Source organism: Camelus ferus, chromosome 11, assembly GCF_009834535.1.
Source record: "Camelus ferus isolate YT-003-E chromosome 11, BCGSAC_Cfer_1.0, whole genome shotgun sequence".
In the NCBI taxonomy this organism is placed as follows: Eukaryota; Metazoa; Chordata; class Mammalia; order Artiodactyla; family Camelidae; genus Camelus; species Camelus ferus.
The window spans coordinates 68,871,171-68,898,319 of NC_045706.1; the positions used below are offsets into that span (position 1 = coordinate 68,871,171).

The following is a 27,149-nucleotide window of genomic DNA, read 5'->3' on the forward strand; positions in this document are numbered from 1 at the left end:
TCTATATTCCAGTGGTGAATGTGAGCACAGAGCTGAAGTTATTTGCCTGAGGGCATGTGGCTAATTCACATTGGTTTTTTTTTTTTATTGTAAAATGGATTAGTAATATCTACCTCACATGAATGTTGTCAGAAGTGACTGAAATTAATTGATATACAGAGTATGTAGCTCAAGGGTTTTTGTGAAATGATGTAGTGGGGAGAATTCTGAGATTGCCCCCAAGACCCTTGCCCCCTGGTGTGCCCACCCTGTTCAATTTCTGCCCCCTGAGTGTGGGCAGGACCCGTGACTATAACAGACTGTCACTCTTGTGATTAGTTTCCATTATCTGGCAGAGGTGGAGGGATTTTGAGATGTAATTAAGGTCCCTAATCAGTTAACTTTAAGTAAATCAAAAGAGAGATTAGCTGGATGGGTTTGACCTAATCAGACAAGCCCTTTAAAAGAAGATCTAGAGACAAAAGAAGCAGCAGAGACCCTCCCATGGCCTTGAAGAAGTAAATAGCTGTGTTGCAAATGGCCTGGGGAGAGGGCCACACATTATGAGGATGGCCTCTCAGATCTGGAGTGGATCGCAGCAAAAGCCAGCAAGAAAATTCAGTCCTCCAGCTGCAAGGAGCTGAATTCTGCCAACCAGGAGTGAGCTTGGAAGAGGACTCAAGTCTCAGGTGAGATTGTAGCCCTGGGCAACACTGTGATGTCAGCCTGGTGAGACCCTAAGGGGAGGAGCCAGTCACGCCAAGCCCAGATGCCTGACCCAGGACCCCATGAGATCATATGGTGTCTTGTTTAGGCCACTGTTTTGGTCATGTGTTACACTGCAACAGAAGACTAAAACACATGGAAACATTATCAGCATAATTAGGCAATGGTGATGATGTTGGTGAACATAATGGTGATGATATTAATAGTAGTAAGTTTGACAATGATATCCAAGTTTTAATTTACTTTTATCATACTAGACTTCAGATTGTATTTTTTGGCTGGAATCGTGGCACCTCTAGCTGCAAGGAAGTAGGATTTACAAGTCTTTTAGCTATCTGAACAACTGCTAAGCAGGTGCTTGTTAGTAGGGAGGAAGAGGCAAGTGGATGTTAGATGGACAGTGAGTACTCACAGAAAGTACTTCCTGGAAATTTCACGTGTAGTTAATCTCCAAGCCCAGTTAACACTGGGCTGTCAGGATCCTCAGGCTCGGGTTGGATGCCTTGGACAGTGGCAGCTGACACTGATTTGGGAGAAAAACAGAAAGAATGATGGTAGCTCGGTTTGGAATGGAAGTACAATTGCTGAGTAAGGTAAGATCTAGACTCAGGTCTTGGTAGGAAGCACAGGACTGGAAAGGGTCAAGTCCAGGAAATGTGAAATCAACATTGGCAGGATTCAATGGCGGTCCGGATGGAGTGATAGTCAGGGAGAGAGGAATGTGGGTGGAAAAGAGAATTCCAGGCCTGCAGTATGAGCAGTGGTGGTCCCAGCAGAGATGGAAGAGGATGCCGGTCCTGGCCATGCCAGCATGAGTTCCTCTTTCTCTCTTCCAAAATCCTGTGGGCAGTGTTGTCCTTTTGGTGTTCACTCAATGCTTATTTATTCTGAATAGGATCATTTCTGTGGGGAACACAGATACCACGATAACTAGCAACGTAGAAGCCTCGGTTTCCCCGTGTTCAGAAGGAGCGACCCTTGCCTTTCAGGTGTGCGACAATCTAAATGTGACAATGTAGGTAAAGTGACAGTCACATCATTGCTCAGTATGTAGGTGATATTATTGTTGTTCTTTGTGCGTATGTTTCTTCACTCCCTGTTTGGCCCTGAGCAACTCGAAGTCCTAGGCTATGGTTTTTATATATGCTTCTCCTTACAGTCTGTCAAAAGTCCAGTGTATTATATAAGAGGTGCTCTATAATTCTGGATTGAATGAATGCAGGTAACTGAGAAGAAGGCTATGGGAAAGAAAGTAAATTTTTTTCTAAAAAGTTCATGTGTGTGTGTATCAATATTTTTCTATGTTGATATAGATAAGTTTGGATGCTACCTGTCAATCATTCTTGCTAGCTAATGAGCTCATTTCCCCCCATTTCCTAAAAGAAAAATCGCCTTGAATCATCAACGTAGGCTGTTTTTCCACCAAAATGAAAAAGAATGTGAATTAAGAAAAACTTATTTTGAGTAGACTGTGAAGTTTGATGCACCATATTTGGGATTACGATCATTTGTTTATCTACTGAACACATATTGACTGGCTGCTCTGAATTAGGCTCAGTGATAGGCACTGGGGGTCCCTTCAGGGTGTTCAGGGTCCCCGGGGGATATCAGCAGGGGCTGCTATGGGGTGAGCACTGGGTGCTGGGGGAGCCCCGAGGGTGCCCAGTGCATGCTCGCAAGTGCCCGCCGGCCACATGGTGACCCATTGCAGTGACATCTGAACAGAACACACAGTATGAGGACTGGGAGACATATCCGATCTTACTGAGTTTCTGGAATTTCGGGGGCACAGAGTTCCTTTTACATAAAGATGAGATTCATGTCTAAAGAGACCTAGAAATAGAATTGATATGATCTAGATCTTATTTTAAGATGTAGGAAAACTTGGATCTCAGAAATGCCCTGATGTTTAATGGGCTTAAAAAAAATCCATTGCTTTTCCTTTGTGTGAAACTGATAGGAAGGAAATAGCAACGTAAGAATTTGGTCTGTTTGCATTCACTTTATCACCAAACCCTCAGTTAGTCTGCGCTATAAATTCCATTGCAGAGATGTCTAAAATTTCGAAGAAAAATATTACCAAGATGAAAACTGTCTTCAGAGAGTACTTTTTCACAAAGCTGAAGTTCCCAATGCATTTTCATCAAAAGAATTCCCAAATGCACGTGAAATCTACCAGAGAATTGTAGGACTATTAGACACTTTTATTTCTACCTCATAAAAATATTTCAAAACCTGTGGGAGTTTTATGAAGCCAGCATTCATCAATCCGTATCAGTCCTCAGTTCAGGGGCCCATGAGACACCTCTCAATGCAATTAGGGGTGTTAATTTCAAGGCAAACTGTCACAGAGAATACACTTCATTATCAGTGGGTGATAGTTTCAAACCTTATCTCCCTCTAAAAAATGTACATATTTGTGTGTATATGTATACATGCATATTTATTTGTATAAATATACATGTATGCATTTGTGTGTCTGTGTGTAAGTAAAATAAATTATATATAATTTGTATATATAATGAAATTCAAGACTAATACATGTATGTTTAAAATATGAACGTTTATTTTTTAAAAAGCCACGAGAAGTACAAGTCAGTGCTGTGCTTCCTCTCTTCCTTTCTGCTCCTTTTTGCAGAAACGAGACTGTTTGACCACTGAACTTAATCTTTCAAAGTACCCAGTACATTTGCTCGTTTTCTTTCAAAATCTCACTTTAGGTCAGTGGTTCTCTTCTTCCTCAAGTGTCAATATTTTCTTCTTTATCCCCAAATACAAAATTAAAATAAAAACATCCTCAAATGCATTTTTTTTTTTTACTCTATTTCTGACTTGACAAGTTCAAGTCCCACTGGAAGTTTGGCTCCTAGGTGCTCCTGAGGCTGGGGAGATCTCCACCAGGCTCACTGTTGTTCATTCATCAGATTCCCACCGGTGCAGGGCAGACCTGCTGGGGAGGGCGGGGCAGGGGAGACAGCCTTAGACCCTGGAGATGAGAAGCAGGTGGGGTGACTAGGGACTGAACAGCTTGGAGAGTGATTGTGAGACTAAGGAGAAAGAAATGAAAAAAAGAGACAAAGAGACAGTTTCTCTTGTAGTTTCCCCCTCCCCCGCCCCCCACCAAATCTTAATTCCATAAAAGGATTCTGAATATTTCCATCTCATAGTCAGTTTATTTAGTCGTGTGTATGTGTTCAATTGCAGAGCTGGTAAAACAGTTCCTATGCAAGGAAAGCATGAGGAAGAAAAGCTTTCAGCAAGTTTCTCCTCCTTCCTTCTCTTTCAGACAGCTTGTCTCTTAACTCTCCATGGAAAATATCTGTGCCTTAAAGTAATTTGGGTAAAGGAAATGCTAATGTTTCCCTAAGTGTCCTTTATTGAATCAACGATGTTGGGAAGTTCTTCCATAAATTACACCCAGATTCCCTCGCTGGTGTTGAAGCTTATTTCCTTTAGGTTTTTGTTCGTATGCTTGTTTGTTTGTTTTTTAAATTGAAGTATAGTCAGTTTACAATGTTGTGTCAATTTCTGGTGTCCAGCATAATATTTCAGTCATACATGTACATACATAGATTCCTCTTCATATTCTTTTTCATTGTAGGTCACTTCAAGATATTGAATATAGTTCCCTGTGCTCTACAGTAGGACCTTGTTGTTTATTTATTTTATATATTTGTTTCTTTTAGTTTTATTTTCAGAGTCAATGGCACCCAGTTGCCTCTCTTCCAAGTGCAGAAAATTATGGGTTGATAAACCATGAAGGTCATTTCCCTTCAATGTATTTTCTCCCGTACTTTCGTCGGTTCCTCTGAACTTCATATATATATTTGGGTGGTACCTTTAGAATTAGTACCCGTCCTGCAGCACATCCAGGCCACACTCGGATGCAGGTTCCTACAGGGCACTGAACTAGGGGCCTGGTCCTACACCTTGGGTAAGTCTCTTCCATTTGCCCTATCTTCTTACTTGATCAATAATTTGAAGGGGTGAGGTTATCTCAGTTATGAGATCTTTTTCCAAGTCCAAAATAATCGTCCCTGAAGATGGCATTGTTTTGCAAATGTTGGCATTCTAAACATGAAAGAATGACTTGTATGTATATCCACGTAGTCTTTCATATCCTTGCTTCCCTGAGAAATTTGCATCCTAATTGGATATAAATAATTGTTATTTGTTGGAAAAAGGAACAAGGTTAAGAACTTGGAGCTTGAGGCTTGTTTCCAGTAGACAGCCTAGGAAGCCCGGGGGGGAGGGGCTGTCTGTTTACACTCTGCCCAAGTTCAGGCGAACCTGGGTTTCTTGTAAGAAAGAGTGGTGTGGAGATCTGAGATTGCGCCAGGAAACACACAAAGCTGCACCTGGAATATAGACTCCTTGCCACCCTTCATCTTGGAAGAATTTTCTACCAACTGCTCTTTTAGTAGGTAAAGAGGGAGGGTCTCTCAGGACTGGGAGGGGTGTCTGACCTTTTGAATTTGCACTGCAGAGATTTAATTAAGTAGAGAGGAAATGAGTGGAGAATTAGGTGAGGGATATTGGGTGAATAAAAGTATGCAAACTTAATTATTTAAGTATATTTAGTTTGGCTTTGTTTATTGTCTGCAAAGACCATCCATCACAGATGCCCTTTCTTTTCCAATTAATAAAAAATTGACATTGACACACAACTTTGCAGTGTGCAAGGCCATTTCAAATCTCATTGAGTCATTGCAACAATAGTTCAAGAAAGTTCTTTGTCACCTTTCTACAGAAGTGAATGCTGAGCAGCGGAGAAGTTAAGTACCTTCTACAGAATCATTCATTCCAGAAAGTGATGAGCCTGGAACCCACTTCTGCCAAAGCTTATTCCTCTAATTTTTCCTTTGTTCCATGCAGGGTCTGTTATTTCCACGGTCATGGTTACTAAATCCTTCTCAGAGTGATTTTTTTTCTAGTGTTGGCAGGGGAATCGGTGGGAGGAAAGAGAATGTAGTGGGTTTTTCACTTTTGGAAAACTTTTTGTGTGTTTTTGTAACAGCCAAGTGTGGAATGAAACAAGAGAAGCTGCAGGTGGGTGTCCTGAGCGGGGTGGGGGGATGTATCCATGAGGTTAGTGGGGTCAGCTCCATCCACCCACGGCACCCCCAAAGCCCAGCTTGGACCTCCCAGAAGCCCCTGTGGGGGAAGGACTGTGTTCTCCGCATCTCTTCTATGCCGGGCTTCACTTAAATGCCCCTCCCTGGACTCACTTCCAGCCTCTGCTCCCTGGTCAGTGATCACCCAGCACCAGGCACCTCGCTGTCCACCCCCTGCCCTACCTCATTGCAGTGACTGGTATGTCCCTCCCTCCCCGGACACCTGTATCTGTCCTCCTCGTCACTTACAGATATTTTCTCCCATCCTGTAGGCTGTCTTTTCATTCTGTTGTTGGTTTCCTTTGCTATGAAAAAGCTTATCAGTTTGATTAGGTCCTGTTTGTTGATTTTCGCTTTTATTTCTGTTGCCTTGGGAGACTGCTCTAGGAGAACATTGCTACAATTTGTGTCAGAGAATGTTTTGCCTGTGTTTTCTTCTAGGGCATTTATGGTGTCCTGTCCTGTGTTTAAGTCTTTAAGCCATTGTGAGTTTATTTATGTCTGTGGTGAGAGGGAGTGTTCTAACTTCATTGGTTTACCCGCTGCTATCCAGCTTTCCCAACACTTGCCAAAGAGACTGTCTTTTCTCCATTGTATATTCTTGCCTCCTTTGTCGAAGATTACCAGCCATAGGTATGTGGGTTCATTTCTGGGCTCTCTGTTCTGTTCCATTTGTCCATATGCCTGTTTTTGTGCAATACCATGCTGTTTTGATGACTGTAGCTCTGTAGCATTGTCTGAAGTCTGGGAGGGTTATTCCTCAAGCTTTATTCTTTTTCTTCAGGACTGTTTTGGCAATTCTGGGTCTTTTGTGATTCCATATTAATTTTAGGATGATTTATTCTAGTTTGTTCTCCTCAGAGGTCTGCTCCTTGATGCCTGACCCAGGGTAGGGGGCCAATAAATGTTTGATGAATGGGCTTTTAGGGAAGAATAAAAATCCTAAGTTCCAGAATAAATGTTCTGTTATTTGGGGTGCTGTTTGAGTGAAAAAAAAAATAGTTTTAAGGTCAAGGGATACCTTTCGTCTGATAGGCTGATAATTTCCTTGACATTGCACTTCCTGGTTCACATTTTGAGCTTTTAATGTCTTCATCCTTTTTTCTTGCTGAAACTTTTTTTTCCACGTGGGTCATAGAAGAGGGACTGATATAATTACAATAACAGAAACATAGTCATCCACTCAAGGATATGGTGATGTGCTGACATTTGTGCCAAGTCTAGAGAAAAGAGAGATGCAAACGGCCCCTCCCCCAGGAGTCCAGAGGGCCAAGTCCTACCCATGCCCACGAGTAACAGGGGTGAGATGTCTTAAATGCAGAAGCAGACATGTTTAAAGTTGGTTCTGATGCAAGGGGGAGAGCTTCTATCTGCCTGGGAAGTCAGGGAAATAGCACCAAGCAGGTGGGACTTCTAATTATGGGCACTGAAGTATGAGTAGGAGTTCACCAGGTAGCAAGGAGTGGAGTGGGGCCAGAATGGAAGAGCCCTCTGGGCAGAAGGAACTTTGTGTGTGAAGGCAGGGCGCCAGGAAGCAACGCATTTATGGTTTTGCTGCTGTGCATACCCTAAATGCGAGGAGGGAGGCTGAAAAATTGAGCCAGGGCCTGATGATAACTGGCTTATGTAGCTTCCCGTGGAGTAGATTTCTTTTTCTGTAGGTGATGAGTAATCACTGAGAAATACTGAGTGAGGGCAATAATGTGATTGATTTGCCTCTTATGGGAGGAGGACCACTCTTTTGTTCCATGGAGGATGAATCGTGGGGTCTGTGGAGTTGGGTAGGGATGTGGATGGAGGCTGCTATGAAGCTGTTAACAATAGTCCCAGAGGGAAACAGTGGACGCCTTGCCCAGTAGGCTGCAGTGAAAGGGAGGGACAGATTGGAGATGTATTGAAAGTTGTATCAATTACACATGAACATCAGCTGACTGTGCGGATGGTGGAGTGGAGATGGCTCAGGACTGTCTGGCTCTGAGCACTGGATACAAGTCACCCAGTGGGGGCCACCTTGAACCCTCCCATGCCAAAGACTTTAAAAAAAGGGCCCAGGGTACAGAAAAGTACCCTCACAGCAACCCTTGAGTATGCATTATTTTCCTTTTCTAAACAAAAGGAAACTTACCTAGCACTCAGAGATGTTAAGTCACTTAGCCAAGGCCACACAGCTCATCCCTGGCAAGATCAGGATTTGAATCCAGGTCTGCCCAGCTCGAGGCTCATGCTGTGAGGAGGTGCTGCACCTGTGGGAGGTGCCCTGAGTGGCAGAGCGCTGGCTGGGGAGGAGCCTCTGGCCAGGCTGGGCCGGCACTGAAGGAGAGGGGAGGGAGCCCGTGGCTTTGCAGGGTAACTGCGGGAAGCGGGCCTTTGTATTTCTAAAAGATGTCAGCAACTTCAGCGTTATTATAGGCAGGGCAGAGGGAACCAGTGAAAAGAGAGGGTGTCTGTCCTCCATCTAGGGGATGTCTGTGGACTAAGAGGAGGGCTTTGGGGGTTACAGGAGAGGGTTGGCCTGAGGAAAGAGGAAGCACCCCTCAACTTGGCCTTTGCTGAAGGAAACTCCAGAGGGAAGAGAAGAGGGAGGAGGAGAATGCTTTTATCGTCACCGCGCTGAACCTTGTCGGCAAAGCTGATGGGGAGGACATCAGCACAGAGTCAGGAAAACAACGGTGCAGCCACCGTGCCTTAAGGACCCGGAAGAGTCCCTGCGCAGCGCTCACTCCGGGATGCTGACCTGAGAGGCTCGGAGGGCGGCCCTCCCAGGGGCTCACCTCCTGACTGTCTAGCTGCAGATGCCTCATGAGACTGACTCCCTTCAGTTCCCCTCCAGGTGCTGCTCTCCGGGGTCCTGGACCTTCACTGGGGCAGAGAGAAAAGACATGTACTTTATGGACTCGTGGACACAGGAAAAAATAAACTGTGCTTACCAGAGGGGGGAAAGGGTTGGCGGTGGATAGATTAGGAGTTGAGGATTAATAGATACACACTGCCATATATAAAGAAGATGAACAACAAGGTCCTACTATATAGCACAGGGATCTATATTCAATCCCCTGTAATGAACTGTAATGGAAAAGAATGTGAAAAAAAATGTATGTATAACTGAATCTCTTTGCTATATATCTGAAACTAACATTGTCAATAGACTACACTTCAATAACAAATAAGAATTTTTTAAAAAAGTAATGCATTTTAATTGCTAGAAAGCGGAGGTGTGAGAAAATAAAATCCCTCGTTCCACTGAGTGTAACATTTGTTTCTCCAGCATATCTTAGCAGTTACAAATATAACATGGGCACACTTAATCATTCACTTGTAGTTTTTTTAAATTAATTAATTAATTAATATTTTTAAATTGAAGTACAGTTGATTTACAATGTTGTGTTAGTTTCTAACGTACAGCCAGGTGATTCAGTTTTACCTACATACAGATATATTCTTTTTCATATTCTTTTCCATTTTGGTTTATTATAGGATATTGAATATAGTTCCCTGTGCTGAACAGTAGGACCTTCTTGTGTATCTATTTTATATATAGTAGTTTGTATCTGCTCATCCCAAACTCCTAATTTATCCCTTCCCCACCCCATTTCCCCTTTGGTAACCGTAAGTTAGTTTTCCGTGTCTGCATTCACTTGAATTTTTAATTTTAAGCGTAATGAACAACTTGTTCATTTCAAATAAAACACTTGGTGAGTTAGGGCATCACAATCTTAAGAGAGAAGTCTTGGAGTCCTTTCCTAGATGCAGCCTCTGGAAGACATGGGCGGATTCTGTTGATGGAGGTTGGAAAGGCTAAATGTAGAGAAGTTTTCTTTGTGCACGAAGACGTGCTTGTGTCTGGAAGGAAGGCTGGGCCCCCGGTCACCACGCTGCCCACAGTGGGACCACGTATTCCCTGCCTCTGTTCCTCACTCTGTGTACAGGGAATTAGTTACGGGCATCTGTGCACCTATGTGATTAATTGTGAAGTATCTTGTTGTTTTCATTTCAAATTATTTTTTCTCTTTTTTCAAGGGACTGTCTTTAATTTTTACCGAATTTTCATTTCCGCCCACTGGTCAGTTTGGTCTCTTATACCATGTTTACATGCCTTATATCTTTTAAGCTGTTGATTAAATAAACTTAAGAAATACGATTCTGACAGTCATTGTGAAGTATTGTATTGAATTCAAAAGAGGCAATACTATTTAATGTTACATCTCATAAAAATGCTAAACTTAGTTTCAGGAAAGATGAAATTAATGTAATCTCAGAAATACACGTAATTCATTTGCAATGCCTCCCCCTCCCCCTGCCCCATCCCGTGTCAAAAGCAACGTCTGGACACGAACGGGCAAGGTTTCTGGGTGGTCATCAGGTGCCTTTAGTCCCCTGGCGGGAGTGATCAGAGGATGCCACATCTATCCAGCTGGACCTTGGGGATGCCCTGTAAGCATTTCCTGGAGCACAGTGCTGCTGTTCCGCTCCCAGCCATGGAGTGACCTGGCTCTCTGATCTTTTGCTTAGGAACCCTGGAGCACACAGCACATCCCAGCGCTCTTCTCAGCCTTCTGTGGCCTCTTGGTTGCACTCTCCTATCATCTGAGCAGACAGAGCAGCGACCCCTCTGTTCTCCTGTGAGTAGCACACACACAGACACACAGATACACACACATTCAGCTGTTCGTGGGTCCTGCAGCCTCGCTCTCTCACCAAGTACTCATGGTGGTTGGACTGTTTCTCTGTTTAACTTGTCACTGGGCAGTGGGGGAGAAATGCAGGACTGACCAGAATCTAATGAAAACCAGGGGTCAGTGTCTAGGGAACATTTAACCTTTGCTCTGATGCTTTCAGATTAAAACTCACAATGCCAGCAACAGATGGCCGCAGCACCAAAGCACTGCTTTTGACTTCCCCTTGGTGAGCTCTGTGAGAAACACCAACCACAGCAAGTGCTGTCTCCTGGTCCACCAAGCCGCATCGCTGCCTTTATGCCAGGCAGCTCCCCTGGGGGGGACCAAGACTTTCTTCTGCTCTGTTCTTTTTTGTTCTCAGTATGGCCAGTGCCTTCTGGGTTTAAAGTGAAGTCTGTGCCAGAATCCTAAAATGTATTTGATAATCACCCTTAGTCACTTGAAAATACACTTTCCAATTTTCTATATATTTGTATCTTTTAAGTCTTTGATAAAATACCCACTTCGGAACGGAAAACCCTTTGTGTGATGCCAAAGTTGCAGATATCAGTCGATCAATCCAGTCGAGTATGAATCGGCTCATGTAATTTGTCCAACCTTAGGGAAGATACTGAATTCAGAGAACTGTAACTGTTTGGGGCCCAGAAAAAAACATGATTTTAGGCTGCCAAGTGAAGCAAGATGAAAGGCATGGAAAAATGGGGAAAAGTTAAATATGATTTGTACAGATTTTCTCGTTAAACGTTTTACTCTATGAGGATGAAGGCAAATGGGCTGGCTGAAGCAGAGAATCTTCATGATACAGCGAATCATCACGTGCATGATGTAGCAAGTTTCTCCGTGAGCCAGCTGTTGACAGTGAGGGGTACCGATACCTCCTGTGGTCCTTGATAGCTTTAATCAGGATGGAACTTGCAAATCCAAACATGGTCCTTGCGATCATTTGAACATGCACCTCTTTTTCTGTATTATGAATTATTTAAAGGAGACAGTACTAGCTTTTGGCATTTGTGAGTGTGGGGTCTCAGGTGAAGTTGTTTCCCTCAAACCTTGGAAGAGGCACATGTTTTAAAAAGTAAAACCTGTGTGTTCTTCCATTTTCAGGTCCTTTATTCAATGCAGATTGTTTCATAAATTTTTACATCAAAATCTGGAAGAGTCGGCTGAAGACCCTCTCCCCAAGAAGATGAAGGATTCTGTGGTGAGACATTTGTGTTGTGTACTGTGTGCAAGGGCATCCCTTGACTCGGCGTGGACCAGGCCATTGAGCTGCCTGTGTGGACCCTTTGAGCCTCTCGCAGGAGGATGCTGTGTCCACCTGCCACAGGTGCTCACTGGGTCCTCGGTTGATGCAGTTTGTCTGGATGTTCAGATGAACCACGTTCAGACAGTTCCACCTACTGCTGGCCCCAATCAGCAGGCAGGATGTGCACGAATAAACGCTAGTCAGTTAAACATTCAGCCAAACTGCATCCCTGATGTGCCCCCCACAGGGTCCTCTCCACCTCTTCTGCCTCAGCCTCATGCTGAGCTCAGGCACTCTTTCTGGGGTCTTTTGGTTCAAGGTTGACATCAACACAGCCCTTGTGAGGGGCCCTGGGGCTTTGGACTGGGATGTTGAAGAAGGTGCCACCATATTGGTTGGAGCACATGAGAGGGAGTGGAGGGAGGAAAAGAAAGAAGGAAGAAGAGAATGAAAGAGTGTGAAAGAATGATGCTGTTTCTCTGTTCACCAGGAAATGGCTTGGGGCAGTTTCAAACATCCTTTGAGCAGATGAACCTCTTTGGTTTCAACTTCCAAGCGTTAATACTTTGAGAAGCAATGCTCGTGGATTACGTCATCTCCCACTCATTTTGAGTATTGAGTGTGGAGCAGTCCGATGTCTCTCAATCATGCTTTTCCTGTGCTTTTTAGGATGACAAATCAAAGGAAAAGCAGTCCGTGGTTATTAACTGCAAACTCCTTGAGCCAGGAGCCATGTCTCACTGGGCTTGTTCTCCAGGGCAGCCAGTGCCTCACGCATAGTAGGTGGTCAGTACATTCCGTTGGATTTAGATGAGTTAAATTGCAATCCACTGTCTCAGAACAATGTGTGGGACTCATAGCCAACATGATAACGTTTTTAAAAGTTCATACTCAGCCGTCTGTGCCTGTGGGCGTGGTTACAATCCAAGCTAAACCCAAGCATTAAGGCCTGTCACCAGAAGGAGTCAAAACACAAATCACTTAATAAGAATAAGGGTATGGGTCATTAATTTAATTTAATTTAATTTAATTTAGTTTATTTTAATTTTTGTATTACAGTTTTATTGAGATATAATTGACATTCAGCACTGTATAATTGCATCATTAATTTAAAAAGCTGAGATACACTGAAAAGCCAGGTGTGAGGGGAAGCTTCCAGGGCTGATGAGATGGCAGCTAATAAAGAAAGAAGACATTTGACATTCAAACGTGGCATCAACAGCCTGCTCTCTAATGTTTACACCAGGGGACTTACAGGGACAAGATCAAACTCACATTCCCAGATCAATTTCTGTAAAGCCATAGGGTGGCTGGAAATCCACCCAAGAGTTTCCCATGGGTATCTGTGGAAAAAACTGTATCCCCCTGAAATGACCCTTGATGAGGATGCCTTCTGATTTATTGCGGTAAAATAATGTATGACTGACAATGAAGTCTGACAAGAAACCTCCCTAGCAAACCCTGATAGCATCACATTGGTGTGATTAACCTCGTTGGGTTAGGTGTTGCCTTACTTGGTTTTAATATACTTTGAAATGCTTCGTACAGTGGAGAGCACATCACTTGTAGGTGATTTAATATGACGTGTGTGTTCATTTCTCTGAAACGTCTTCTCATCTAATTACAATATTTCAGTGGTGCACTCAGGTTCAGCTGTCACAGTTTGACATATAAAACCTTTTGTGTCATGGTGCAAGTGTAAATTTTCCCTCCTTGCCTCTGATTTTATCTACGTCTCTCTCTGACCCTCTTATCCTCTTTCTCTCTCTCTCTTCTTTCATTTTAGTCTGCATAAGAAGCCCCTAGGGACCCTCATTTGATCAGTTTTCCATCCCTTCCTCCTGTTCTGATTTACTAGATCTGGGGCAGGGTCTGGGGGTCTACATATATATGAGACTGTCCACCCAGGCGGATTCTGTTCAGGTGACCCACAGACCCACCATTCAGGTGCTTTAAAGGACATTGATTTAGAAACAGAGGTACCTAGAGCTCCATCAGTGGGCTTGTCTCATATGAGTAACACAAGTTACACACACAACATTTATTACCACAATTCAAGAGTTAATAAAAATATAAACTTTCCACTAGGGCTTTGCCAGGTAAGTCTTTCTCTATATGTCTTATCGGCATGGTCTTTCCATTTTTACCTTCAATCATTTTCACCATTTTCCACACGCTTTTCATCACATTCAGATTTGTTACTTTCATTGTATGTAGAAACAAGAAACAAAGCTATCTAATTTTTATCTATATGATTTAAACAGCTTCTTTGCAACAATTGGTTGGGTCATCTAGATTTTTCGAGCCCTGCGCTTCCTAAATCTGCTGGGTGTGTGGTACTGGACCAGGACGTCTTAAGCTTCTTTTTAAGATTGGAGCATGAAGTGTTAATAAAATGCCACAGTTAATAAAGCTTTCAATGTACTAAGAACTAATATAGTTATTAGCTAAACATGCATGGATTCATCATTGAAATGGGCACCGAAGCATTAATCTTACTGAGTATTGTTTTAGAAGTTCTGGCTAGTGTTAAGCCCTGAAAGAGAAAAAAACATATGGATTACATTATTCTATCATATAGAATGCATAGAAAAGTTTATTAAAGTCGACTGTAATTAAGAAGAGAATTCATAAATACCACTGGAGACAAAAAAAAAAAATTTAGAAAATCAAGGGCACGCTAACACATCAGAAACAGCCATAGAAGATGTAGTGGAAGCATGCTTGAACTCACAATAGTAACAAGATGTCTGAATTGATAATGGGAATGATTTTAACAAGTAGTGTCAGAAATAAAGAAAACTAGCAGTCTATTAGAATGCAAACAAAGTTTTGAATAAGCAGTGATAAACAGACACAACCTGATTTTGGATGGAAAGACTGAGATTTATTAAATGTCAATTCTTTCTAATAAATTTATAGGTTTAATATAGTTCAAAGCAGTTCCAAAGGAATTATATTCACAACTTGAGGAAATAATTCTAACGTTCATTTAGAAGAACAGCAGTTAATAATAGCTTTTAAAAGTCTGAAAAAAGAAGAGTAAGAAAAGGAGCTTAGCACTTTGAGGTTTAAGAGTACATTATAGAGATTGAGTAATCAGGAAAAAATAGGAGTCTCATCCAAGATTAGAGAATGAGATTGGTAAAACACAGAAAGGAGGCAGATTACTTATATGGGTGTACTATGTGAAAATTAAATGTCACAATCAAGAATTGATTATTCAGTGTATGGTGCTGAGGTAATTGTTTAGCAGTGGGAAAGAGAAAAACATTTTGTGTACTAGTCCCTCACAAGACACCAGTGTAAGTCACAGAGAGAAAGACAGAGCAAATGAAACTTTTCAATCTCTGAAATTATGGCAGACTAAATTACTATAACCAAACTCTGCTGATTAAAACTGAAAATTCTGAATAAAAAGAAACCTTCTTAAATGTGACAGAAAACTGACAAAGTAATAAGGAATTATCAAGTCAAAATTTAAATGAACAAGGGATCCTGGACATCTGCCTAACCAGGGGACCTGGAGCCTCATTTTCAACCCTCAAATGGTGGGGAAGAGAAATGAACACCCAAGCCCTCCAGAGTGGGTGTCCAAGGGGACCATCTGTTCACCAAGCCAGGGCACTAGGGGACCCACTCTCAGCAGAAGGATGAACTGGAGGGAATCCATTCCATTCTCCTCAGTGCCAAGGGAATGCATGCAAACCCACTCCAGGGGTGAACTTAACAACAAAAGAATCATTAAAATGTTGTACCTTTCCATGGATTTGCAGTAGCAGTCCTGACATCTGGATGGCACAGACTCCCTCAATTAACGAATATAGTTTAAACTGGTCCCCAACTGAACCTCACAACAAAATAAACAAACAAAAAACTCTATGTGAATCCTCTCCAGAGGTTCCTTCCTCCTAGGTCTCCAAGTATTCCCAAAACCAATTTTCCAAGAGATATGAGCAGCTTTCAGTAAAGAATTTAAAACTACACAGAGAAACAAAGAGCCAGCAAAAACAGGTTTGCAAATACTTCAGATATTGGAACTATCAGGTACAGATTTTCAAACAACTATACTTGCTATTTTTAAAGAAATAAAAGGCTTAAAAATCTAGAGACAATAGAAGATATTTAAAATAATCCCATTTGTTTGAAAGAGAACCAAAAAGACCTTCCTAAGCAAACACAAACAAACAAAGCAGTTAAAGTAAACACACACACACACACACACACACGCACAGGTTAGATATCTCTGAAGAGAGAATTAGTAATTTGAAAGATAAAGACAGAAGAAAGTATCCAGAATGTAACACTGATAGACAAAAAATTAGGAGATATAAAACAGAGATGAATAGATGTGAAGGAAAGAGTAAGAAGATCTAACATATATCTAATCAGAATCCCAGGAAAAAAGGAGACTGAAGTCTAATGAATATTTGATGAGATAATATCTGAGTATTTACCATAATTGATGGAAGATACTGATCTAGAGAGTTAAGAACTCTGGTGAATCACAAACAGAATAAATTAAAGAAGTATCCACACTGGACAAATCTCAGTAAAACTGCAGTACACCAAAGACACAGACCGTTTTAAATTGGTTACACAAAATGAACAGATTACATTCAAGGGAATGACAAACCAAAATTCTCTTATCAAAAGCATAATAGAAGGCAGAAGCCAGTTGTTTTACATGCTTAAAGTTCTGGAAAGAAACTAACTGCCAAGCTCGAATTCTATGCCCAATGAAAAAATCTTTCCAGAATGAGGACAAAATAAAAATATTTTAGAAAAAAGCTGAGAGGCTCTCACTAAAGGTAATTGTGAAGGATAGCCTTCCATGGAAAGTGATCTCAGAAGATCTAATTTGCAAGAAAGCAATAGAAAAGAAAGTGGAGAATTCATTAGTAACTCTAAATAAATTGTACCTGTATAAAACCATAATGAGAGTGTATGGTTGTCTTAAAAAATATAAAGTAGTATTGAAATATGTGACTCCAATAACATACAAGTTTGAATGAGAAGAGAAATGGACTCCAAGACTTGAAAGTTCTTAGTAATGTCCAGGAGATGAATAAAAATACTGATTAAATTTAGACTTCGATAAGTTAAGTTTGCATGTTGGAATGTTTTGTGTAACTACTAAAGAAATAGAAACAGCACGTAAGTTCCAACCCTGTAAAGAAGGGAAAATGGAATGATAAAAAATAAAGTTCTTCATAAGTAACAGAATATAATAGGATTCCTCTGTCATGCTATACTTAAAAGTCAATTCTAGGTGAATTATACATCTAAATAGGAGTTGATGAACCCCTGAAGCACTTAGAATCATAATAAAGGAAATATCATTATGATATCAGGGTAGGAAAAAAATTTTGTTAACACAAAAATTCAAATTCATTAAAATTATGACCTTCAATTTATCAAATAATACCAAGAAGAGATTTAAAAAAAAAACAAGCCACAGAATGGGAAACAATTTTTAAAATTTGACATTTTTTGGTCCACTCGATTAGCACAGGATAAATTAATGATATTGCCAGTTGTGACAAGATAAGTTCTCTTAGATATATTTTGTGCTTGTGTAAATTATTACAATCATCTGGTAAGGCATAATGTATCAAGAATTGTGAAATATTCATAACCTATGATATAGTAAATCAATTTGTCTTAGTTTTTCTGGAGAATTCATTAAAAATATGAAAAAAAAAGTTTAGGTGTATAAAGGTAATGATTACAACCTAATTCATTAGGGCGAAAAATGGAATGAAACCTAGTATCTAGCAATTAGAGAGTGTTTTCAGTCAGTTTCATTCACTAAATTAATGCTTTGAGTGTCCACTATGGCATTGTTTGTGTATGTATGTTGTATGTGTGTGGCATCACAAGATGGAAAAATATTTAGCCATTAAGTGACTATTAGTAAGTCTATACTACAAAATTTATAATGCTTACAGGAGAAACTACTGTTGAAAAAGGTAGAAAATTATATGGACACTAAGATGAGACCTTTATGAAACATTTATAGAAAAGCCCACATACATCACAGTCACATCTAGAACTATGTTTCAGCATTCACAGGCAGAAACGCTGGCCAGGAAAACACAGCAACCATCTCTCAGGTCCAGGTGCCTTTCAAGATTCCTATTAAAAAATATTTTCAAGAATAAAATTTTGGGAGCAAAATAATATGTGCTTTTTGGTGGCTGTAGGAAAAAAGGAAATCATTTCCTTTTAATTTTACTGGTATTATTTTCACCAATATTAAGAGAGTGGTCTATGGTTTTATTAATTAGAACCAAGAGTAAAAAGCTCAGTAATTACCATCTGCCATCTCCTTTGGTGAACCTGTTTAGAACTTTTTGCCCATGTGCAGCTAGGTATGGGGGTAGGGAAGAGTTGTTTGACTTATTATTGTATTGTAAAGATATTTATATATGATAGATAAAAGTTCTTTGTTGGATGTATGTTTTGCAAATATTTTTTCCCAGTCTTTGGGTTGCCTTTGCATTCTAGAACAATGTCTTTTGGAGAACAAATGTTTTCAATTTTCATATAGTTCAGTTTGTGGTTTTTTTTCCTTTACAGTTCCACTGTTTAGTGTCCTATTTAAGAAAGCTTTGCCAAACCCAAGGTCACTAAGATTTCCTCTTATCTTTCCCTTGAGAAATTCTATAGTTTAGATTAGGTTTACGATGCACATTGAGTTAATTTTTGTATGTGATGAGAGATAAACATCAGTGAGTTTTTTGTTGTTGTTTTGTTTTCTTTTAGATGGCTATCCAACTGTTCCAAAAGTATCTGTTGAAAAATTTTTCCTTTACCTTATTTCAGGGAAAGGTGTCATTTTACTGTGATGCCTTTGTTTAAAATTAATTGACTAGTTATGTGTTGGTCTGTTTCTGGATCTTTTATTCTGTTCAGTTGATCTCCATGTACATTTTGTGCCATTACCATCAATGCCTGATTACAGTAGCTTTGCACATACAATTTTTGAAGCCAGGTATTGAATTTGTATCCAACTTTGTTCTTCCTTTTCAAAGTTGTTTTACCTAGTCTAGATCCATTGTATTTCCAAATACATTTTTGAATTAGCTTGCCAGTTTACTAAAAAAAAGTCCTGTTAGGATGATTAAGATTGCATTGAATGTATAAATCAATTTGGTAAGAATTGACTCCTTAACAATATTGAATCTTCAAATCCATGAACATTGTATATCTCTCCATTTATTTCTTTAGTTCCTGTCAGCAATTTTTTTTGCAGTTTTTCATATGTAGGTCTCACATCTTTTTGTCAGATTTATCCCTGAATATTTCATATTTTTGATGCCATAGTAAATGATATTTTAAAAATTAAGTGCTTGAAAAATGCTCAGCATCATTAGCCATTGGGAAATGCAGATGAGAACCATAATTAGAGACCACTACATCAAGGTTTCTTGCCCTCACACTATTGACACTCTGTGCTTGATAATTCTCTGTTGTCAAGTATTATCCTGTTGCATTGCAGGATATTTTTAGCTGCATCCCTGGCCTCCACCCATCAGATGCTCATATCACTCCTTTTTATTACCTGAAAGGTAATAAAAATGTCCCCAGATATTGCCAAATGTCCCATGGGAGGTAAAATTGTCCCCAGTTGAGAACCACTGCACTACACAGCCACTGGAATGGCTAAAATGAAAAATACTGTCTACACTAAGTGCTGACAAAGATATGAAGCAACTGGAATCCTCCAGACTGTCAGTGAGAATGTGAAATGGTTACAGAAACTTTGGAGGATTACATGGCAGTTTCTTAAAGTGTTGAGGCTAAACCCACCATGGGATCCAAACATTCATTCTATCAATAGGTCTTGACACAAGATGAATGAAAGCACATGTCCCAAGACGCGTCCTTGAATATTCATAGTAGTTTTATTTATAATAGCCCCAAACTGGGAACAACTCATATGTCTATCCACGGGTGAATGGATTAATACATTGTGGTATATCCATACAAAGGAATATTACACAGCAAAGAAAGGGAGTGGACTGTTGATACAGACAACACATGGATTAAGCTCAGAATAATTATGCTGAATGAGAGAAGCCAGACTCCCCTCCCCCCAAAAAAACCCCATAGTCTACAATCCCATTTTATAATATTCTAGGAAATGAAAACAAGCTTGTGATGGAGCCAGACATTGCTCGCCTGAGGAGAGTGAGGAGGGAAGGAGATTAAACTAGAAAAGGCAGGGGAGGAAATTTTGGAGGGTATGATGAATATACTAATTATCCTAATTATGATTATTGTTTCATGGGGCTATGCATATGTCAAAACCCATCAAATTGTAAACCATATATTTTTCTATACACACATATACACATGCAGGGTTTTTGTGTATCAATTATATCTCAATAGGGCTGTTTAAAATTATGATAAAGAAAAGAAATGGGAGGAAAGAACATTTTAATCAACAGAAGCTGTATAAATGTTTGTATTTATAAGGGATACTCATGACTGACAAAAATCAGTGAACTTCTTGTATCTCATCCAACTATGGAAAAAAGTTAACAATAACCTGAGCTCATTCACCCTCTTGCTTTAAGAAACCTGGAAATGCAACCCTTCCCACCCCAGCACTTGGCCTGGTAACCCGCTGTTTTGCCTTTGGTCAATTAAAGATGATACAATTTTAAATTAGAATGTTTGGGGAAAATATATCTTCCTTTTGGAGAAGCATTCAGCAATTTTTAAATGACATAAATCATGTCAGTGAAAAATAGGAGATAAAAATTAACATGTCTCCACAGCCTAAAGATGCAGTGAATTAACAGGACTTTCCTCTGGGAAGGTGTGGCCTTTTGCTGAGTGTTTGGAATGAAAGGAGATAACTGAATTTTTGCAGTTTATTAACAGTAAATTTTTGAGAAAACTTCTGATCACAAAAGTTTTATAGATTCAAACTGCAGGTTTTGTGACTGACTTCCTTACACAGTCTTGTCCCCAACCTTAGCCCCAGAGCTGAAAGGAAGAAGAGGAGCTTAGGCTGAGTGCCCATAAGGTGGCCGTCATTTTATGTACTTTGTCTGATGTAGTTTTCACAACTCTTATCAGATGGAGGGAGGGGTTCCTCCTTACCCAGGTACTCATTCCCCGAGTCCTCGTTGTGATAAGATTGTTCGAGGGAACAAAAGTCACCCAAACATGAAAATAATTACTAACCAAACTGACCTATTACAAAATGAGTCTCCACACACACTTGCCTTCTGCTTAACACTGAGGTTTATCCCTAATAGCGTGCCAAGGTCTTAGGCACTCTTTGTTTGGCAAGATGAAAAATGCGGACAGAGCCCGCTGTGAACAAGCATGTGGGGGAATGGGAACTTTGTTGTACTGCTTTCTGGTAACAGTGGGTATTTGTGTAACCTCTGGATGGTAGTTTGGCAATTGGTGTGGGAAATGTAAAATGCGCGTTCCCTTCGCCCCACTACTAGGACTTTGCCCTTAAGTCTACACTCTCTAGTAGGAGGAGATAACTGAGCAGGAAGTTCAATTGTTTCAACTGTTTTCACAAAGTGGAAACTGTTGCAAACAGTGGTTTAAGATAGAAAAATGTGAACATCAAAAGATTTCAGAAGACATATTTTTAAAATGCAACCTTCTATGTGATTGTGATGTGGTGTAATGTCAAATGCAAATGGAGGGATATCAACCCATAATATTGTACAATTGTCTCAGAAAAATCATGTTTTAAAAAATCCCTAATGTGATTCGGTCTTTTGCTCAGTCTAAGTACTGCATGGCTGCGGTTGGAACCTCAAATTTTTTTCTGATTATCTCTATTGTGCTAAAATACATATAGAATAAATTTTTTTTTCTGTATTGACTATTAAAATGTTTTCATAGATTCAGAATTAAAAACCAATGGTGTTTCCCTGCTCAAAAATCAGATTACCATTACTAAGAATAAATCTGGAATTGAATTTGGCTTGTCACTTTCCCTCCCATATTCAATACTCGAATGGGAGTTGTAAACTTTAGAGATAGAAGATTCAAAACAACTTCTGCAGTAACTGATACATTGATGTTGAGAATGTATCTCTTCACTGTGTTATTGATTGCCCCAACCAAGGCTTGTTGCTTTTTCATCAGATGGTTCTGATCATTTTTCAAGTTGCCCTCCTGATTTCTTTCCGTCACTTTGGATATCAGTTCAGTCAGAAAGCCAGCAGCATGCCTTGCAAGAAGCTTCTTGCAAGAAGACAAGAAAAGAAAGAGGTGGGGAGGGGATGTAGATAAACAGATATATGGCTTGTAGAAAAAGAAAAAAAAAAAAAAGAGAGGATATAGGGAAACAAAGGTGTGTATTCTGTGTGATTTTCTGACAGATAATATTCAAAACAATGACTTAAGAGGTATAATTCCTTTTTGAGATGATACATTGATAATATTTACATTGATGAGTTCAGAGTTTTCAGGTAACAGAGTGCTACCTTAAACTGTTCGTGTCTGCATGGCATGTTGGTGTACTGCAGCTAGCTGACCTCTGCAGAAAGAAAAACTCTGATGGTCCCTTAATGTCCCCTTTTCCTCTGCGAGTCAGTGGTACTGTACCCTAACAGTGCTAACAGGCCATTCTCCACGTACCTGCAGTGTTAGTAACATTCTTTGGTCTAACTTTCTTTGTTTGCCCTGATGCCTGCTCACATCACAATTCTGTGTGATGGAAAATGCTTAGCAAGTTACCGACATTTCATTTCCTGTGTATGTGTGCATGATACCTAGATATTTAAATTATTTGGAAATGGCCTTTACCCAGTTTGACTGGTGAGTTAAAATGGAAAATCTGTCCTGGGCCAAGTAAATGTGTGAGAGGCCTCTGTTTGGCCTCTCCAGGCTGTGTGCACGTTAAAATGCAAGCTATGCTGGAGCCAACTCTAGATTATTAGTGCTTCATCCCTGTTTATCAGACACGGGCATCTTGCAGCTGATCTGGGTTTGCAGAGAAGACCCTTACGCCTCGTGCATGTACAGAAAACCTTTCTTCTTGCCGTCGGCATCTCTGCTTCCCCCTGCACTTTCCCTAGTTTCCCTGATACTCCCCAAGCAGGAGGTAGTGAACGGTCCGTCCAGTGTGTCCCTTTGGGAAGATATCAGGTGAGTGATGGGATGAAGGTGTAGTGTGTCCAGGGTCAAATCCTGTCACCTGGTTTCCCTGGTGACACAGAATAAAGGGAAACGCAGAAGAGCAAACTCTACAGTGGTTTTCTCTTTCCAGAAGGACGTCTTGAAATCGGATCTGCTCATCTGCTCGGTGGCTGCGGTCCTGTCGTTTGCAGTCAGCGCCAGCACTGTGTTCCTGTCCCTGCGAGTACGTATCCGCTTGGCTTTGCAGTCTCCCCACCTCGTTCTCAGGGGTAACAGAGCCCCTCGTGCCACTCCGGGCGGTTGACGGGCTAGTGGGACCAAAGGAAGAACAGAAAAGGCCAGTTGAGGGGTTGAAGCAATATGTCCACGTGTGCGAAGAGTTTTGTCCAAGACGAGATTTGGTCCACGTCACAGATTTGGTGCAGTTGTTTCCTCCGTTCTGTTTCCCCATCTGAAGAGTTGTTTTGTTTGCAAGAATAAGAGCACATCTCATGGAATCTGCCGTGAGGACGGTCAGCAGCGAGAAGACAGGCTCACGGTGCACTTCTCCGAGCGAGACGGAGGTCTGAGAGCCAAAAGGATGATTGGAACAGAATTTTCAGCTGGAAAAATGAAAGTAGAGAGCTCAGGGTTCTTACAGAGAGTTGCCGCCTTCCTTTGCTTTCAATGAGGACAAGTCTGTTAGCGAAATGGACTCTTCTTTTAAGAAAAATAAGCAAGAAGAAGGGTTTCGATGGGCAGAATGTCTCAGCCTCTTCTCCACCCCATCTTGGTGGTAACTCAACACAGAGATCAGTTTCACGTGATGTGCAAGAAATTTTCAGAGGCCTGAAACAAGAACTGAGTTTGGTGGGCGTAGGATATATAGCTCAGTGGTGGAGCGCGTGCTTAGCATGAGTGAGGTCCTGGGTTCAAACCCCGGTACCTCCACTAAAAAACAAAAACAAAAAAGAAAGACAAAAAAACAAAAACAAAAACAAAAAAACCCTGAGTTGGGCCATCTGTCCTTTAAGAGGAGCAGGGTAAGGAGCAGAGTGTTATGTCCTGTTCCCGGGCATCCCTCCCCAGCCCCCCAGCCTTCAAGCCGCTTAACAAATCTCCCCCTCTTTTGCTGCAGCCGTTTCTCAGCATTGTGCTGTTCGCCCTGGCCGGTGCGGTGGGATTTTTAACCCATTACGTGCTCCCCCAGCTCCGCAAGCACCACCCGTGGATGTGGATTTCACACCCCGTCCTTAAAAACAAAGAGTATCAGCAACGGGAAGTGACAGGTGAGTCAGATATCCGTCGTGACAAATGTAACGTAGCAGTAGGCGCCTTTTAAACCGAGGGTGTGCACAGCAACCCGAATGCACTTAATGCCACCGAACTGCACACTTAAACCTGGTGACAATGGTAGGTGCTACTTTATGTATATTTCACCATAATTAAAAAAGGAGTGTGTGTGTGCCTTGGAGTATACAGTATTGTCCCCAGAACAAGGAAATTGAAGTGGGGCGGATTAGAATTATGTTTTATGAAAATAATCAGTTATTATTATTGAGGAAAAATTAATTTACATCACTCAGACCTAAAGGTTATGCTGTTCCGGCTTCGGCTGACTAGGGACCAGGAAGAGCATCACTTGACCACCCTTTCATCTGCCACAAAACCGGGGGTGGGGGGTGTAGCAGAGACTGACCTTTGAATTTTGAGCCCTGAGCCCTTGAATTCTGTTGAGCTCACCTCGAACTAAACCCACACCTAGACCTACACTTGACCAACGTAGCTGTTCCCCGGGCTGTCTCTGGCCACAATCAGATAACAGCCGCGTAACCCTGACAGTGTTTGAGCTTCTTAAAAAAAAAAAAAAAAAAAAAAAAACTCAGAGATTTCTCTGTTGGGTCTCCCCATGCTCTGTGATGGAGCAGATGGCAGAAGGATTGATTCATTTTCTGTTTTCAGACACATCGGTCACAGTTGGTAGCTATGGTTTATAAAACTAGCTCATGGTGTTAGCTCTGCACAGAACAGTCTAGCCCACTGTTCATTCTCCATCAATAAACCAGCTACCTAGCCATCTCCATCTCCAGGCGCGAGGGTATGTGAGTGGCACCAAGGTTTGCTAACTCTTGGGAACACGCTGGACCCAGCCAGGTGTGTCATCCGTAACTTCAGTAAACTAGCATGATGAAAGAAAAAAAAGTAGGGGGGTAATAATAATAAATAAAAAGCACGAAGAAGCAAAAGAATCATTTATGGCGCTGCCAAGAATAGAGTGCTATTTTGAGGAACATGTCAGGGTGGGTAAAAGGAGCTGCCTTCACTTGAAACAAAGCAGGAAAACGGGATCGCTTAAAGGAGAAATAGAGCCTGCGGGACCTCTCGCCAGCAAGGGGTTTAGAAAGTGGTGGAAGGGAATTCAGGCTTACTCTTTCCACCTGCGATCCCAGGGGCTCACCGGGGATCAAGCTGTGTGGTGCGGGTTTTAAGTGCTGCACTTGATTTTGGGTGCTACTTAATGCAGATTACTGCTGGTATTATAAAACCTGAAGGGAGACAGGCTGAGAGCAGGCAGAGTTGATAACGGCCAGTTTATTTTCCAATCCACTTAGAAAGGCCCATCCAGACAGGTGTCTGCTCGTGGGCAGGTAGGGCGACCTGAAGAAGAGACAGGTTTCTGCAGGAGTTTTGCAGTGTTCAGGTCACACTTGCCTTTCATTTTCTGAACCTTTTGAAAGAATGTTTGGGTGAAGTTTTGCGCGGGGAATTGTTTGGGCGTCATCGGTAAGCAGTTGGTGGAGATTTGAGGTAAGAGGCTTTGACTCAGGAAGCTGCATATGTGTGTCTAGATCATCTGTATCTGTGCCCCTACCTAGAAACTTAGATGCCTTGGGGTGAGGGCAGGGAACTTGTCAAATTAAGAGAGAGGAAAATAAGACATCTCGGGCGTGGGCTTGCCTACCCGGGGCAGTTCAGAGCGTGGAATTCAACACTGAAGGTAAGAATGCGCAGTTTCAAATGTGAGATTGTTTTCTTCCCTGACTCTAACAAAACCCAGTCTAAATTAGAATCATTTAGATATTTTAAAATCTGAATGATCTTTTCAGTACAAAATTCAGGAACAGGAAAAGAGAGTGTTTGACTTCCCCTCCCGGAGGGGCGAGACCAGGGGCAGCCCTGGGCCCCTCTCTGCCCTGCAGGGTGGGTGGGAGGAGCTGGCCCCTGGTACCATGGGCTCGAGCAGAGGCTCAGGGGATGTTTCTCACTTGCCTCCATCAGCTGTTTGTAAACCCTCTGAAATCTAGCCAAGAGCAGTAGACTTGAAAAATTAGCGCATCCTAAGAAACAGACGGCATTTCAAAGTTGTGTGCGTCGGAAGGAAAATCCAAACACTTCAAATGTGTTGGTATGATCTTGTTGAAGACCCCCTCACCCATTTCAGTGTCACTCACGGCCTGAGTTCCTTTGCCTCCTCTTCCTGGCCTTCTGCCTCTTAGGTTTTTCACTTGTCTTCTTCCGCTAGCAAGAAACCACGCACAGGAAAGTCAGATCGATCATCCACCTTTACTGTGAAAACTAGGCCAGGTCTTCTTTCTCATATGATCCCATAATATTTTGGAAAAGAAGGAAGAGCAGAGCAGGGCCGGCAGGTCTGTGGCAGCCCGCCGCGACTCCTGGTAGACACCGCTCCTTGAGGACAAGCCTAACGTCGGGCCAGTGGCCTGTGTTGCTGATCAGCTGGGGCTGTCTGTGTCTGCTTTAGTGTTTACATGGTCCTGCCCCTCAGCCTTCCATAGGTGGAAACGGACGCCCGGAGAAGTCAAGGGATGGTAACCTGGGTCCCACCAAGTTTGTGGCCGGTGAGTGACCGGAACCCAGGTGACCCCACTCCCTCCAGTCAAGAGCTCCTTTTGCTACCTCTGCTCGCAGTGCCAGGGGTGGACCAGGTGCATTTCATATGGCCCTCAGATTGTTTTGCAGTCGTTTCCCCGAAGAGGCCCATCACTGCTCTAGGTCCTGAAGAGTCTAACATGCCGTGGGCTAGTGCTGCCTTGACAGGGCCCGTGGTTTGAAACAGACTTGCCACCATAAATTCTGGGCATTTCTGTGGTTTCTCAAACACACCACGTCCTCCCCCTGTCTTCCCTGGCTCTCCCCCGTGCCCAGGATGCGTTTTCTCAAGCTTCACTCGACTCAGGCCGGGGGACTCATCTTTCAGTTCTCTGTTCAAAAATCAGCCCCTCCAGAGGTCCGTCCCTGACCACCGGGGCCAGACTAACTTCCCAGCTGCTCCCCGGAACC

General features: G+C 41.8%; 1 protein-coding gene across 1 annotated transcript in view; it reads left to right on the forward strand.

Moving 5' to 3' along the window:
• PCNX2 (pecanex 2) overlaps window positions 1–27,149 on the forward strand; it is a 233,437-nt gene that overhangs the window by 88,353 nt on the left and 117,935 nt on the right. The window contains exons 16-19 of the mRNA XM_032490546.1: window positions 10,329–10,438; window positions 11,600–11,696; window positions 22,999–23,091; window positions 23,986–24,136. Coding sequence (XP_032346437.1) covers window positions 10,329–10,438; window positions 11,600–11,696; window positions 22,999–23,091; window positions 23,986–24,136 — 451 coding nt within the window. The remainder of the gene's footprint in view (window positions 1–10,328; window positions 10,439–11,599; window positions 11,697–22,998; window positions 23,092–23,985; window positions 24,137–27,149) is intronic.